General features: G+C 35.4%; 2 protein-coding genes across 3 annotated transcripts; both read left to right on the forward strand.

The window, feature by feature from the left end:
• Window positions 1-1,075: 1,075 nt before the first annotated feature.
• LOC143362767 (uncharacterized) lies at window positions 1,076-4,908 on the forward strand. 2 transcript variants are annotated; one of them, XM_076803203.1, is made up of 5 exons: window positions 1,076-1,182; window positions 1,265-1,368; window positions 3,409-3,570; window positions 3,910-4,094; window positions 4,169-4,908. In XM_076803203.1, exons 2-5 carry the CDS (start codon window positions 1,320-1,322, stop codon window positions 4,181-4,183), a joined length of 411 nt encoding a protein of 136 aa, XP_076659318.1. In that variant the 5' UTR covers window positions 1,076-1,182; window positions 1,265-1,319; the 3' UTR covers window positions 4,184-4,908. The 2 variants fall into 2 exon arrangements, with proteins under 2 accessions (XP_076659318.1, XP_076659327.1); XM_076803212.1 differs by lacking the exons at window positions 1,076-1,182; window positions 1,265-1,368 and adding an exon at window positions 1,435-1,787.
• Window positions 4,909-7,219: 2,311 nt separating this feature from the next.
• LOC143365639 (UPAR/Ly6 domain-containing protein crok) lies at window positions 7,220-15,011 on the forward strand. Its single transcript, XM_076805991.1, has 3 exons — window positions 7,220-7,448; window positions 10,281-10,439; window positions 13,286-15,011. The coding sequence occupies exons 1-3, from the start codon at window positions 7,388-7,390 to the stop codon at window positions 13,525-13,527; spliced, it is 462 nt and encodes a 153-aa protein (XP_076662106.1). The 5' UTR covers window positions 7,220-7,387; the 3' UTR covers window positions 13,528-15,011.
• The last annotated feature ends 824 nt before the right edge of the window (window positions 15,012-15,835 follow it).

The following is a 15,835-nucleotide window of genomic DNA, read 5'->3' on the forward strand; positions in this document are numbered from 1 at the left end:
CTATAACACGCGAATGTAGTATTTTATTGATTTCATTGATATTCAAGCATTAGGACAATTTGAAAATGTTAATTTTATTCTAGTTCAAACTAGTTCAGATCAACTTCTAGTTCAGATCACTAGTTCAAAAGCTATGCGTGCGTAAAGATGTGCGATTTGCAGCGTTTTTGACAGGTAAGGGCGCCGCCATGTTGGTATGTAGTGACCGTCGCGTCGCGCGTCGCTTATCGAGCGGAGCCGCTAAATGGCACCACTTGCTTGCGGTAATGCTGATAATGTAGAGCACCGACCTTTAAGAGCAAATATCTTTTCCGCACACATGAATAAAAAAAGTTGTAGATATAACTTGCAATTCTTAATCACTTGCGTGGCTGGGGGGCTAGGCCCCTCTGACCCCCCAAAAAACCAAACACGAACTAACACAATATTTTGTACCTGAACTATAATCGGATTTCCAGATGTTGAAATCCCTCCTAATTTCGGCTTGGATAATTTCCAATTGGATCTTGGAAAAATGGTCGACAACTATCTCACGGCAATAGTGGAACCACGCTGCAATAGTTGCTGACGAAACAGATGGATCCTCCACTGCAAAAATCATCACGTCGTGCACGGTTTCTAGCGGCACAACGAAGTACATACTACTAACATGGCGGCGCCCATACCTGTCAAAAACGCTGAAACTGGCACGTCTTTACACACACATAACTTTTGAACTAGTGATTTTCTAGAATTGAAACTTGGACTTTCGAAATTTTCTCGCCAAAATCTACAGGATTACATAAAAAAAAGTTAAAAATTTCTGGTTTCCTAAGGCAAACTTAAGCAATTAATTTTATTTTGAATGTATACCAACTACTTTAATGTAATATTTTATTAATTTTGTTGACACAGTCTTTCTCCTCTTGTCAGTTTATAATTTGTTCTTTTTTTCGCGCAAGCATCCAAACACTTCCAAAACATTAATTTTATTTTTAGTGTATACCAATTATTTTAATGTAATATTAATTTCGTTGACATATGTAGTCTTTTTGTTAACTTCTAATACCCCCTTTTTTATGCAAGCACTAGGACTCGAGCAAGGACTCGGAAGATATTCATTTTATTTGTAACCCGTTACCAACTGAATTAACGTAATGTTAAAATAATTTCGTTGACACATTGCCGCTGTTTACGTCCGCAGTATGTTGCATAAATGAAAAATCGTGTGCACATTCCGTGCACGCTTAGCACCTCCACAGACTTCCCACTTTTATTGTTACAGATAAGATAAGAGGTAACGAGGAGACTTCAGGCGTAGATCTTGAAGTGTAACCACCATGGTTAGTCAGTTCACTTTAACAACAGTGATTATTTTAATGACTTTCGGTAAGTAGAGTTTGCGCTTTATCAGTCTTTGCCGTTGCCTTCATGCGATTTATTTTACAATGTAATTCGATTGAATTCGCGTGGCGTGTTTGCGAGCTTGCGGAGCGTTTTCTTCAATTCGATTTTTATGCGTCGTTAACAATTATTGAAGAGACAAGTACTGTGAAATCGACATATCGTAGAATGAAATTGGAGTTGAATATTTTTACCAGTGACTGTTTTCACGAATGTTTTGTTTAATTATTTGTCGCGACAGTTTAGTTTTCGTGCGTTGAATTGTGTCGCAAAATGGGATTGTCACAGTGAAAGACAGTGTTGTTAATGAGAAAAGTACCTCCGTTTCGGTCCGTGCGATAACTATATCGCGCCTGAAGAAAAGGAGGAAGCAGCTCGTTAAATGAACCGTTTCAGACAAAATGGTTACTATCGTTCTTGCTATGCCATTTCCCTAAAACAAATGAGGCTGATTAATAACTTGCAAAATATCGACAAAAGACATTTACGATAAATAAAGTTTGATTAAAATCTTTCTAAATTTTTTAAACTTATTTTATACTTAAGTCACCAATGCGTAATATTATTTGCTTGTTTATTTTTAAACAAAATATAAAGAATGATCGAAATATCTTGTAAAATATTATTTTTTGAAAATGATAGCTTTATGAGTATTGTCAATCGATTGCACATTTTTATAAAATCCGTTTAATTGTAAGAACCGTTTAATTTGATAGAACAATTTTTTTTTGTTATTTATTTAGAAGAACATAAATTCGGTTAAACTATATTTAATATAAAATAACAATACATATGTTGGAACATTTTTCACAATTTTAATATTGTCATATAAGCTGATGGTTTTAAAATAATTTTCTTCATGTCCGTTACCACGTCAAAAGTGTGATTTTCAAATTCCAACAGAATTTTCTTCAGAAAGATGAGTTATTTGTTATTAAAATACAGGTAGTCTGACTAAAATGAATAATGGAATATTATTTTTCAGTTATTCAGGAAATCATAAGCTTTTTCCAATTTTTATCTTTAATTCTTAATAATTTACTATTTGTGATTGTGCTACCCGTCGATGTACTTGGCTGCCTTCATTCATAACATTTATCTCTTTGAGTATTCGTTTTATAGCACTTCACAGTGTTCGTTTACTTTATTTTACTGTCTCAATTACCTACTTAGAATGCATGAATGGCACAATATCGTGCATTTTTATTAATTTCCATGATCTATATGCCATGAAATACTTTATGGGAAATTTAATTTTTCTATTCTCAATTCAAGTAATGTACAGTGGATCCAAAAGTATTTAAACACTACATTTCCGTTTCACGAAAAATGGTCGATATTTGAATTGCGATTATTTCGTAAAACCAAATAGTACAACCATAAGCCCGGACTCATTTTAAAGCTGGAAGCCTCTACTTTCGCAAAGCAGTGTTCATTCTCCTTTAAGATATATTTACACGATGTAACAGGTGGGAAACTGAAGACTCATTTTTCTTAGAAAATGCTGCAAATTTCAATGTCCCCAAAAACGTTCAATAATTTTTCTCGTAAATGAAATTGCCACAGATTTGAAGATTGAAGCCTCTTCTTTGGAACGACTGCTTAAAAATTACGATCTCTTATCACTATTTTATGGAACAAAAACGAGGGCCAAGTTTATCGTGGAAAGCTCTCAGGGTGTAACTTATGCTACATACTACATACTACATACTAAAACTCGATAGAACGATTAAAAAAAAAATCGTACATCAATTTTTCAGGTACCGCTGTAAAGACGAAGCTTCAATCTTTAAATCTACGGTGGTTCCAGTCGCGAAAAAATTTCCTAAAGTATTCAGAGACGATTGAATGTACAACATTTTTGGGAAAAAATGCGCCTTCAGTTTCTGGCCAGCTACAACATGAAAAAATTCTTACAGTAAAATGAACGATGGATTATGAAACCAGAGGTTTTCAGCTTTAAAATAAGTCCAAATTTATTGTCAAACGAAAAAACCGCCGTGTTCATTCAATAATGTCTCACAGGGTGTGTTGAAAGCGGGGACTTATGGTGTTACCAGTGCAATACTGATCTGACTAATGGTCACACAACAGAATGCAACGATCCATATGCTCCAACTCCTTACTATGATCTAGCCCTTTGCCCTGAAAATGAGTCTCATCATTGTCTCAAAAGTGTCATTACTGGTACGTATAGAATATGGTTTTATTTCATGACAGGTGTAATCCTTAATATACGCAGTGACACTTTTTTACAACAAAATCATAAGATATAAATATTAATTAATTACTTCAGTTTCCACGCGCAGGGACTTAACATCGACGGGCTCCTAAGCCCTCTAATTATCAAATGTTGTCATTTCAAAAAATCGTGGAACGTCACGTGCGTAAAATCGAACGATAACCACGCGATCTTGTCGGCCATTATATTAATTTTAATCAAACGTATAACTTCGGATCTTCGCAATTACAATGTTGCCTTGAAAGTGGCGAGGCTTTGAAGCAACTATTTCCTTAATGATGCAGATAGGGACGTCCTGGTGACGGTACGAGGTTGCGTGCCGTCACGCGAAATCGATGGATACTGCCGCCATTTACCAAACTCCAGCATCACGTGCTCCTTTTGCAACGACTACGCTTGCAACGGCCAACGATCGATTTATTTGTTTACATCGCACTATTTAGCGTTCCTCTTGCCTTCTATCTACATAGTAATCAATTTTGTTTTCATAATATATTAACCATCACTACAACTGGCAGAGGAATTAAAGTGATTTTATTTCAGGTTCTGCAATCATGAAGGACGCAAACATATTTCTTTGGGAATTTCTTCGCTGCATTGATTCACTTATGCGTATGCATGATCAAATTATTGGAGCGATTTGCATACATTGACAAGTTTATGTACAGAACATTCAATTTTGAAATAAAACGACTGCTATCCTGGATTATTGTCAGCAAATTGCAATTTTTGCCAATTGCAAAAATATATTTAGCAATGCTCTAGATAATATTATTCTTCGCATGTATAGTAAATATATATTTTTCGAATGGTGGCTCCCAATTTGAAATGATTAAATTTGATTATCCACTGGTCTACAGTAAAAAGTAATTGAAATCCCAATAAACGCACGTTTGGAATTTATATAACAAAAGGGAATATAGTCGCATTGATCGCTCGACACTTGTAGTGTTAATCAAAAGCGTTTTCTGTTAATATTTAGCAATACAGTTAGCCACGTACATAAATTCGGTTGCAACCACCGCCGCGTTTGTTATTTTAAAGATTTAATTATAACATATTGGAAATGCAGTCTTTAATAGAAAGCTATTTCTAATTTATGAAGAACGTGTTTTAAAAAAAGAAGTATTGAATATGTACAACCGAATATGTATATTTATATTACATCGTAGAAGTAAAGTTTATACAGTTTAATAACTAAGGTAATATGTATATTTTATGTACAGTTTGTTATACAAGGCTACATACATCTGACAAATTTTGAATAAATTTTTTGACGTTTTTAATGGACATTGATTGATCTCTGAGCCTTCCAAATATACGGTATTGTAAAAAAAAATTATTTCTTCGTCCTGTAACAGTTAGACTGAGGATTTTGTGCATTCATGACAAAAATGAAAAATTCAAGAATATTTTTGACTTATCGATATGATAGAAAGAGGAAATACATTTGTTTCTTACAATTGATTTAAACAATTTTTATTTTGCGTAAAGATCCACAGTTTAGTGATTATTGAATGAATGTTCTGGCAATCGACAGTGGATTCTTGAAATAACTTGACAGTTAGTCACTTTCAGCAACAGGGAAGACGACGGTCATCGAACGGCCGGAAATGGCTATTGACTTCCAGAGGCAAAAATTAAATGACTTTATGAATGAACTGGGAGACGTATCCCGTTCGCCGCAAGCTTTGCATCAATGGTGGTAACTTCGAAACTGGTACACAGAAAAACGTGTGTGTCTGAGAGCTCTCATATTTACGTTTACACGCACGCGGCCGAGGAGAAAGGGTCAAATGCTCGAGTCAATTCGGTAATGCCTTGTAGGGTTAATTGGTCTCCTGACCTCTAACAAGCCTTCTTTAACGAGACGGCAAGCCTCACTTTACAATCCCGCGCATAGATATCTGCAACCAGCTCACAACTTAGAAATCGATAAAACAAATTACATTGGCGACGATGCTTTGTTATTCAAATACTTTAGTATTCTTCTCGTTGAGATCGCCACAATGATTTACTGAATAGTTTTTAATGAACAGTTATGGGATCCAAAACATCTTGATTGATCCTTCATTAGGGATCTTGCAATGTCTAAGTTAGAATTTTTGACCATGTAGAAAATAAAAAATGGAATAACTGCGCAATGGATTTTTCTCCCGAAGCCACTGAAAATAGAATTCTTAATTACGATGCAAAGATTTTAATTTTAATTCTAATTTTATATATTTTCAATTTTAGTCTGATATAAGTTTCAATTATAGATTATTCGAACGATATATGTACGTGTTGATGACTCTGACAACTTTGGAGTAAGGAAAGCACTTTACACGATATTATATACTAATGACTGAAAACTCTTTTACTAAATAAAATAAAACTAATTCGAACTCAAAATTTCTGTGAAAACAATTTTTATTTTTGCTGCAGACACCACTGCTACCGTTTCAAGTTGCGGTACGGTGATTCACAGTTAGACACTCCTTTATGATTCAACGGTTGGCTAACGTTCAAACCTGCTTGAACGAAGAAATATGCGTTGATATTTTCTGTCAGTTGCATTATTAATCGTATTCCCTGAATACATTAAAAGAATCATGTTTAAGATAGCGCGTAAATCAATCACTGAAATCAGATTCAAGTCTAGCAGCAAATGTACATAGGTGTTTTGCACATAATCCAAGGAAATGATTATTTAGTGAAAGCATCGCTTAATGCATACCAAATATAAAATTTTTACTGGATTAATCTCAAAAAGGCATCTACCTTACCTGTACTTACTGTCACTGTCCAACATTTTCGACTGTTTCAGTCAAATCTAATGACAATCGTAGCAGTCTCTAAATAACACGAATGAATCATTAGTTAATAAAGCCTTCTTTTAATGCGCTAAACATGCAATGTTCACTAAATCAGTCCCCCATTAACTTGCTATCACTGCCATTCTTGACTACCCTTCCAATCAGAGATTCAAGAAAACACCAAACAATTAAACGCTGGCAACCGATAACAAAATTAGCAATGAGCTCACTGGCGCGCCCAGCAGCACGTCTTTTAATCATCGCCATAAAAATAAGTGATGCACGCGATCTAACAGAGGCGAGCGAAAACGCCGCGTACAAATCTCGAAATCAGAATTCCAGGGTCCCTCTCGACGGCAACCTGAAAATTCAGCGACCACTGAACGAACGTCATGCTCCAGTTTTCATCGTATACCTCGAAAGATCCCAGAGCGCTCAACAGGTCCGTAATTGTCCTAATGAGTCCAATGAGGGCCGCGAGGCAGCAAGCCTCTTTCTCTCTCGCTCCCTCCCCTGAAGCCACAATTATTGCTCGGTCTCTCGCGTTCTCTTGAAACAGCCTCCTTCGGTTGTTTGCTCTTGACTCCTACTTCCTGGCACTCGCATCGTCCACGGAGGGGTTACGGGGTTATTAGGCACGATACGTTATTACGACGGTCCACGGTAGCCCGCGTGTGCCGGCTAAAGGAGAGGAGAGGATGGACTTTGGGGGAAGGGAGCGAGGGAAGAAGGAGACTCTGTGCGTACGCTCCCGGCGAAAAGGGGGTGTAGCCTCATCAGTATCGTAGAGAACACGTTCCGTGGCACCAGCAGTTCCTCCACGACTATCCTTGAATCCGACGAAACCCCCCAGTCGAACGCATTCATTTCGCCGTCCGATTCGTACGTACGCGATCCGTCCACGAAACACAATCGATTCCGTCAACAACCGAGAAGCGTTGAAATCTCCGAGTGCTCAACCAAAATGTCCCCCAGATTAGAGTGGACGCTGGTGGTTTTCGGCTTGGTCCTTCTTGCACAGTCAGGTCAGTTCCCATTCAGCGTGTACGATTTATTTCTCACACTGTACTCGCACCGGTTTCCGGTGTTTCGCTGTTCAGAGCAGCTCCTGTGCCAAATCGGTTGACCCCGCGAAATAAAATGTAGAGAAAATCGAATGAAACGGTATACGTTTCAAGCTTTTTCGATTCTTGATGATACCAAATCTAATTGTTAAGGAAGTTTTGATTTATTCGAAAATGTCTAAAGTTGACTAGTGATCGAGTGCTTTCATAGTAAAATGTCAAAAACCTCGAAAAGCAATTAACGTCATTCGGCGGTAGTACGCCTGAATGTTAAGAAAATCTATTCTTCTATTCTAACCGTCTAAACTTGATCGAGTGCTTTGACGAATACAAAAATTAAAAAATAAAAATATTTTTGTTTTGATTAACTCGTTTATTTTATGCCTCATCTAACTGCTACTTAATGAGAAATATTTGCATCAAATGTGTAATTTGAAATATTATACTGTAGGTAAGCAATAGTTTTTAGACGATGTACTTAATTCATTGTTTAATAGCTAGGCTGCGAAATTTTGATGCACTTATGACGAAATTCAGTGATTGAAATTTAAAATAGTTTGAAAATTGAAAAAGCTTGAGAATTTTAATATATTATCTACAATCGATTGAAATTATTGAAGAGAAACAGTTTATTTTGCATAAAGATTCGCAGTCTGTCAATAGCGATAGTAGTTTCATTCGTAATCCAACAAATTATTTTGAGTAATATAGTGATAACATGTGATAACCTGTGACATTATTATTTAAGAGAAGGTTATGGAGCGTTTTTTAGATCAGCACAGTTGTTAACAAACCAATGAAGATTTTTGATATCGAAGTGACTACGGAATCAGTGTATTCAAAACAGGAGATTGAAGTACTGTTTAGTAAAGATAAATTATTTTCCACTAATCTCTTGAGTGTACAGAATATTGAAAGTTACGAATTAATATTAACGATTTTACTAGATTAACCAGATCAGTTACCAAATTACTATTTTTATATTAGAGATAATTCGTTATTTTGCAATTGGAATTGATATTGTTATTGAAAATTTCGATTATGAACCTCTTAGTTAACATTCTGAGGCCTTAAAAAACGCCGATAATATTAAATAATTACTGCCACTATAAATAACTGCCGACACGTAATCTGTCAACTTGTCATTACACTGCAGAATTTGAATGCAAATTCCAATTTTCACAAGTCACTTTATAAAACTACAGAACGAAGCAAATATTTATTTTGTTGAGCAGAGAATTTCTTGTGCTACAAATATAATGAAAACGGAAATTTACAGATGCAATAAACGCATAAAAATCAGCAGTCTAGTCATAAACAATTTCGTCCAAAGGGTTTTGATTATGTAATAAAGTAGTTTTGCACTGTAGTAACTTTATTGTGTACAGTAACTTTTCTCAAAAACTGATTTATAGTAAGTTTTCGGAGCATAAAAACGAACGAGCGTCCTCGCGCGCAGCCTTGAACGTCAATGAAAATTACTCGTTTGGTAGGTGTTTGCAAAAATATCAGTGGAACCGATTCAGCAGATTAGTTTTTTGTTCATTTAAATCTCCATCTCGAGTACAAGCTTTTCTATTGTCTTACTTGCTCCAGTCGTTAATCCCTTACTCCCTTTTGTTATCTCGTTGTGCCGGGGTTCATTGTTACCGCCTTAATTATCAAATGTATTAAGCTAACCATTGTTACTGTTCAATTTGCTATTTTTACTGGTGCAAGAAATTACTTCAATGCTAGCAGTGCAACATGAAATAGGCGTTTATTGTAACAATGGGTTAAGAGTACAAATAAATTCATGACAACGCTTCCAAATTAAATATTTATTAATTGAACCTTTTAGTGCAGAAATGGTGCAAGTTAAAACAGTTTATTCTTACATAATAAGGAATTCAGTTAGAGTTCTATAATACACTATAATATCGATGGGTGTTACATTTTTCTTGCGCAAACTACGCTAAATTTATATTGCAATTATTTTATTTAATAACGATCAAACCCTTGAGATGTGGTGTTACCAAACATAAATATTGACTGACATTACTTTTGCATTAATTAGTAAATGTTCAAAAAGTGATGGAAATTATTTTTGACAGTAAAATATATTTTTTATTTTTTTGTAAATAATCAACAAATTCACGGCGAAAAGGCTACAAATTCATTTGTACACCTAATGTATGAAATTATACAGAAGAGATTTACATCTTTTCGAAGAATTAGAATTAAAAATAAAGAGTATGTTTATTATAGTTTTATTTTAGTTTTAATCAAGAACAATCGTAATTTACTTGCACCTTTTCGTAGGAAAAGGCAGGTCCCTAATTCGTAACAGCCAGCAATCATCGATATAATCTAATCAGTTACGTAATGACGCCCATGTCCACAAGTCCATGAGTTTCCTTGATGTTTGCCAGTACGGAAAATGACTAATCCTTAAAGAACGAACTGCGGTTGAACGCAGTGCAGTTCTGGAATATTACTCAAGTAGTTCTTGTGAATAGATTACCACGAAAGGAATTAAAACTATGACTAACATTGTTTGTTTGTAACGCACGAAACAATGTTATACTCGCGCGCTATTATACTAAATTCCATTACCTAACGAACAAAATAAAAAGCTGCGACTCGATCAGAGATTTTACCGCATGTGACTGCGAATGTTATAATTGCAAAAACATTCGCATAATTATTGCTAGCAATTCAACGATAAAAACACCGCTGGAACGAAGAAATCGTTTCGCAGCTACGTCATACTACGTTTTACGGATATTTTATTTCTCGCGATTCGTTTTATAGGTTCCGCTCTACGATGCTGGGTTTGCGCTTCGAACTCAAATTCTCTTTGCGGTGACCCAATGAACATCACCGAGCACCAGGCGATGTTCCACGCGAAGGTCTGCGATAACGGCCCTTACGACTCGTCGAAAACGATTTGCCGAAAAATCGTGAAAAGAGGTATAGTGAATTTCTTAACCATTGCACGCTTCTCAAAAATAGTTGAAAGATGAACCCCTAGTTTTCAAGTGTTCTCGTTTTACACTTTAGTCCTAATAAACTCCTTAATTTATAAAAATAAAGTCCTTTTAATAAACACTAAAGATTTGACTGCATCTAAAACACAAAACTCCTCAAAAATTGTTGCACGAAAGATACATCCGCAGTTTTCACCTGTCCTCGTTTTGTAGGTACTGTGTTAACTCTATATATAGAGATCCTATGTATTCCTATATATAGGAATAACCTGTCATGCATTATTTTACACAAAACAATGTGCTCCACGACGTGGTTCGTCGAGGAATGGTTACAACAAATATCGACGGAAATGAATCACCTAACTGAAGTTTATGTTTATTCATAGTTTCTAAATCGATCGTTTATGAATCATACAAATGTTTAAGAAGTTAGTAAAGTGAACAGCTTCGTTTTATTTGTAATTTATCGTACAGGAAGTGAAGTACATTTTACTTAATGCGTCTTTACGTTTCTCTACAAGAATGCAAAACTGCATAAGCTCTCGCAATCTATTAATGTATGTTGAGCATTGTTGCACATGAAATGCTTTTGATAAATGGAGTGTCATGACTAGACATGGATTTATGGCATTCGCGATTTTCTAAAACTCGGCGTAGCAAAGCATTTACCAAAGTTTAAAGAGGTTTCTGTCTTCTTTAAAATGTGATGCAACTTTTAATAGACTACAACATTCTTCTCGAAAATTCGCATAAATATCTACAGCATTGTTACTATGAACGACGCCATTAGATTTATTCTGTCAGAATGCTGAAAGAAAAACAGTTTTAGTATTCTGCGATTATTTTATGATTCTCGAAGGTGTTTAATTTTAAAATTTCACATTTTTTGTGATTACATCAGAAAAATTCTTTGATCGTTTTCACTTCTAGCTACAAATAGAACGCCATTATTTTCCACGTGAACGATACTGTCAGAGCATAAATTGCTATAAACCACTTCTGGAAGGAACATCATCATATTTTTGGTCTAGAACCGTTCGTTACATATGCATCGTAGCTGTTATTGTCGCAAGAGCTGCTTTACTTAATTACGAGCAACAGCCTTACGTGTAATGGCGCAGAATCGTAATATTATCCGGCGATCATTGTCTCCAAGTTGATCGTCACAGTACGCCGTGTTGTGTCCGTGACTCACACCGCGTGCTCCCATGCTATAATTGCGATAATCGTGGTGTAACCAAGGCCGAAACCACACCCGCGCCGGAAAAAAATCACTCGCCGGTGCAGAATCATGAATATTGAGGTTAATCGCATTAACGTGACTGCAATTTTGGAATTAATGACGCGCATATATGCACAACTGCCACCGGGATTATCTGAATCAACGCGGCACTGACAATATTAGCACAACGACGCAAAAAACATCTCTTTCTTGCGACTTCGATTAATTACTTTCTGTATCCAACGGCGCAGATAATATCAAACGATTATGCCAATCTTAAATTGTTTTTAGAAAACAACATTGCCATTAGACGTCTCAACAACGTGTAATCAGCTCATCGTCCAATTTTTTTATTCTCTCTCAGATATTTCTTATAGTTTACTCAACTATTTAGCTACAGAAACAGTTAAACAATTATTTAATTTAATAAATTATGCTAGACGACAGCCTTTTATAATAAAATATTTAAGATCTTTACTGGGTTTTATATTTGATTGAATGGTGGCGAAGTATCAAATCTTTAATGGACATTTCTGCAAGCACTTCAATGAAGATTAATTAAGCTGTAATATTAATGAACGAACTATCAAAACATTAATGGAAATTTCAGCAAGCATTTCATTGAAAAATTGAGCTGTAATAATAAAATACTTTATGTTCTACTGTGTACATTAAAGTATACAAAATGAACGTCTATGAATGCGTGCAGTTGAATTGCCATAAGTATGTAACATCGAGTAAACAATTATTTTTGTGATTAAATAGCGTTAGCAACAATGTGTGCGGGACACGTTGTACAATATTTGAGTAGTTGTCCGTAATTGTTGTGGAATTTGTAAACGATCACCTCGGCATGTATATTATTAATCGTGGCACAAAGGAACCCAGTTTTATTCGCATGTACAAAGCCATAATTGCTTCCGGAGATTCTCGGTAGACTTTGAATCACAAGCGTTACACAACCTGTTGCGTTAAATCGTTCAAACAATACTCCGGCCCCGTACAAATAAGAAATATTTCACATGGCGCAGTCGATTCTACACGAAAACCGGAAATTGTAAATATCCTCGAATAGGCTCGTATTAGCTGGTCGCTTCGCGGAAAATTGCACGGAATACGCGGGATTACCGATCAGTTCTAATTACAAATTGATATTATATAGTATTGATATATATATTGATATTATATATATTATATAGTAAGTAATTCCTTCCATTATCTTTTCGTAATAAAACACAAACAATTAAACAAGTCGTAAATGATTCGAAATAATAGTTACCTGACATTTATCATAAAAATTTGTTCGAATCGTGCACTAAAAACAAATTGATAACGTTCCAGTATGTCACTCGTGGTTAAATACAATTATACGTTTTTCGTATTAAGTGATCATGGAACAGTGTTTGTGCACGATACAAATGACACTTTGGTCCAGAAGTTTTTACATATATCGAGGCATGACTGTACTCATTCTCATTTCTGTTTTTTATTCTTCCAAACCCTGTCTTATTTAACATAAAATAAAAATTTCCCCGCAAAACACCAGTAGTACTTTTGCATCAGCCCAACGTGTTCAGCACAAATTGAAGACCTTGTTTTTCCCCCAGAAAATGGCGACCGAGTCGTGATACGCCAGTGCTCGACCCCGAATGTTGACGAAGCAGACATCACCAATGGTCCTTGCAGCGCAATGGCGATTTCTGGTCCGAGCGTGATCGAATCATGCCACATCTGCAGCACCGATCTCTGCAACTCTGCGACAGGCGTATCGATCCAGCGCTCTCTCTACATCGTCGCCCTGGCTTTGATCGGCTACAACTTCTTCCAATCGAAATACACCGCGGTTTAACGTCGCGAAATTGTTACGGTACCGATAACAAATAAGAACAAACAATCGAAAAAAAGAAAATAAAAGGTACAGAATATGTATACCATGTCGAGAAAATTAGGGGAAAAACGCCACTTAGGATAAGTCTGAAATACCGTGTCGCGTGTAAAAACACCGACACATCGCGTGTGTCGTATCTCTCACCTGTTCTCTTCTTGCCAGTTTTCGTCGTAGGGACCTGCCGTATTAATAAAAGTGGTTGTATATGTACACTGTGTCCTGACAAACTCGTTAGGCGTTTTATAGTTAGACATACCTCGTTAGTCGACGTAGCCGCCGCGCTAACACACGCTAAACGCTTTACTTAAATTCATCGTTCGCGTAACGATCTATAATAATTTTAGAAAAAGAAGAAGAAGAAGAAGAAGAAGGGAAAAAAGAGACGATTATTTTTGTACCATACGTGTATATAGATTTTAACGTTCGTGACGTGGTTGTATAGCAAAGAGAAACTGTTAATTTGGGATACGTTTTCGCAACCCCGCCCTCGCGTCACGGTTCATGGAAGTTTCGATCGAATGACTAACACGCGTCTAATACCGCACGCTGTTGTAAGTAGATAGTGCTGCTTCCTTCGATTTTAGTACTCGCTTTAATCTTCGCTTCCTCTTTGTTCGATTTTTCAATGTTCTAGTTGGCACACACGCCGACAAAAGCTCGTGGATTCATTTTACTGGCGTACTTCTATGTGAAATGTAAAATAGTAAAAGACTAGAGACATCTTAGAACATTGTTGTTTTCTACGTATAAAAATTCTTAAGGGGTGAAATTAATTTTTATTGTCGATGCAGCATATTTTTACTTCGCATAAAGACCCTCTGTCTATTGATGAGTAGATGCTATGTAAGAATTTTCTGGATCAATTGCACGAAACAGAAGCAAAATACAAATTTGTTTTCTCCTCTGATAATTCTAATGAGTTGAAAATGACTTTTCAACCGTGTTAATCTTTCTGAGTTTGTTGTATTTCACTTATTAATTTTGTCAGAAATGCATGAAATTCGTAGTCCATTAATGAACATAGTGTCCGTTATTTGTGTATTTTCTATTCTTCTGCAAGAATAATTGTCCGCAAGATTTGTAAAATTCTGTGTGGTTTCTGTCTTTTGTCGGCGAGTGTGCGTTTCGAATAATTTCTTGAGAAGAAAAAAACAAGACAAAAGCAAGCGGGAAAAGTAGCTTATCAGGAATCCGTCCAACGCTTAGAATACGAAATTTTTCTTTTACTTCGCGGCCAGCGACAGTCTGCGTTCCGTCGAGTAGCGTATTGTTGTACGTTGTTGACACATTAGCGATTTAAAACTTTCATAGATTAGGTTTGTGTACAAAATTGCTTCGTCGCTATGTTCTCTTTCTTTCAGCGTAACGCGCATCTTTAATGATACGTATTTTGTAAAATGTATTAAATTTATTCGCATATCTGAATTAAAATGTTTCTCTTCATATTCTGCGGTGTTTCTTTTTCCCACATGTGAGAATCATTCATTTCAAAAAATGTCATAATCAATCCTTCGATTTTTCATAAAACAGGAAAGAAAAACGCGTAATAAAATTTTTTATAAAATAAGACTGTCTATACAGTCTTAAATATTTTTCAAATTTTTATGCGCTTATGGCAAAAATTAGTAGGAGAAACACAAAATAGTCAAAACATTAGAAGGATTAAAAATGTTTTAATATTATTTCCGAAGTATTAAGGCAATGAATAAATGTCTTTATTGATCCAGTTTGTTGTAATCGAGGCAGACAATTTCTATTTTAAAATCTACAGTCTACTAATGAAAAAAAAAGGAAATGAAATAACAATAGTTGTAAATTCACTATTTCGATCAATAAAATTTCCTGTGACCATAAAAAGAAATAAATTATCGAAGCTACCTATTAATTTTTAACGATGATAATTTCAACACCGACTGTTGTTAATAAAATTTTCTGTGATTGTAAGAAGTAATTGAATCTGGAACTAACAAAGCTTTAACAATGATAATTTAATTTAATAATGTAATAGAAATTTAATAATGATAATTTCAACGGCAGTTCTAAAAACAATGAAGAAAAAAAGGTAACACGTACACAACTTGTAATATATTTCAAAAACTTATATTTTATCGATTACATGAATCTCACTGATAAGTTATACATCTTTGAACACCATCTCGAATAATCTGTTCTTAGCTTAATAAATAAATACAGTTTAATATACGCTTCAGGTGCGTGTGCTATACCATATAAAAGTTAACTGCAACTGCATCGAGTACAACGGCGCATC

This window comes from Halictus rubicundus, chromosome 2 (genome assembly GCF_050948215.1).
Source record: "Halictus rubicundus isolate RS-2024b chromosome 2, iyHalRubi1_principal, whole genome shotgun sequence".
NCBI classification, from domain to species: Eukaryota; Metazoa; Arthropoda; class Insecta; order Hymenoptera; family Halictidae; genus Halictus; species Halictus rubicundus.

Excerpts from the sequence above, each read along its gene's own strand:
- LOC143362767 (XM_076803203.1), top strand. The coding sequence starts at position 1,320 with ATGGTTAGTCAGTTCACTTTAACAACAGTGATTATTTTAATGACTTTC. Across the intron at positions 1,369-3,408 it reads GATTATTTTAATGACTTTCG|GGTGTGTTGAAAGCGGGGAC; the intron begins GTAAGTAGAGTT and ends AATGTCTCACAG. Across the intron at positions 3,571-3,909 it reads TCTCAAAAGTGTCATTACTG|ATAGGGACGTCCTGGTGACG; the intron begins GTACGTATAGAA and ends TTAATGATGCAG.
- LOC143365639 (XM_076805991.1), top strand. The coding sequence starts at position 7,388 with ATGTCCCCCAGATTAGAGTGGACGCTGGTGGTTTTCGGCTTGGTCCTT. Across the intron at positions 7,449-10,280 it reads GGTCCTTCTTGCACAGTCAG|GTTCCGCTCTACGATGCTGG; the intron begins GTCAGTTCCCAT and ends TTCGTTTTATAG. Across the intron at positions 10,440-13,285 it reads CCGAAAAATCGTGAAAAGAG|AAAATGGCGACCGAGTCGTG; the intron begins GTATAGTGAATT and ends TTTTTCCCCCAG.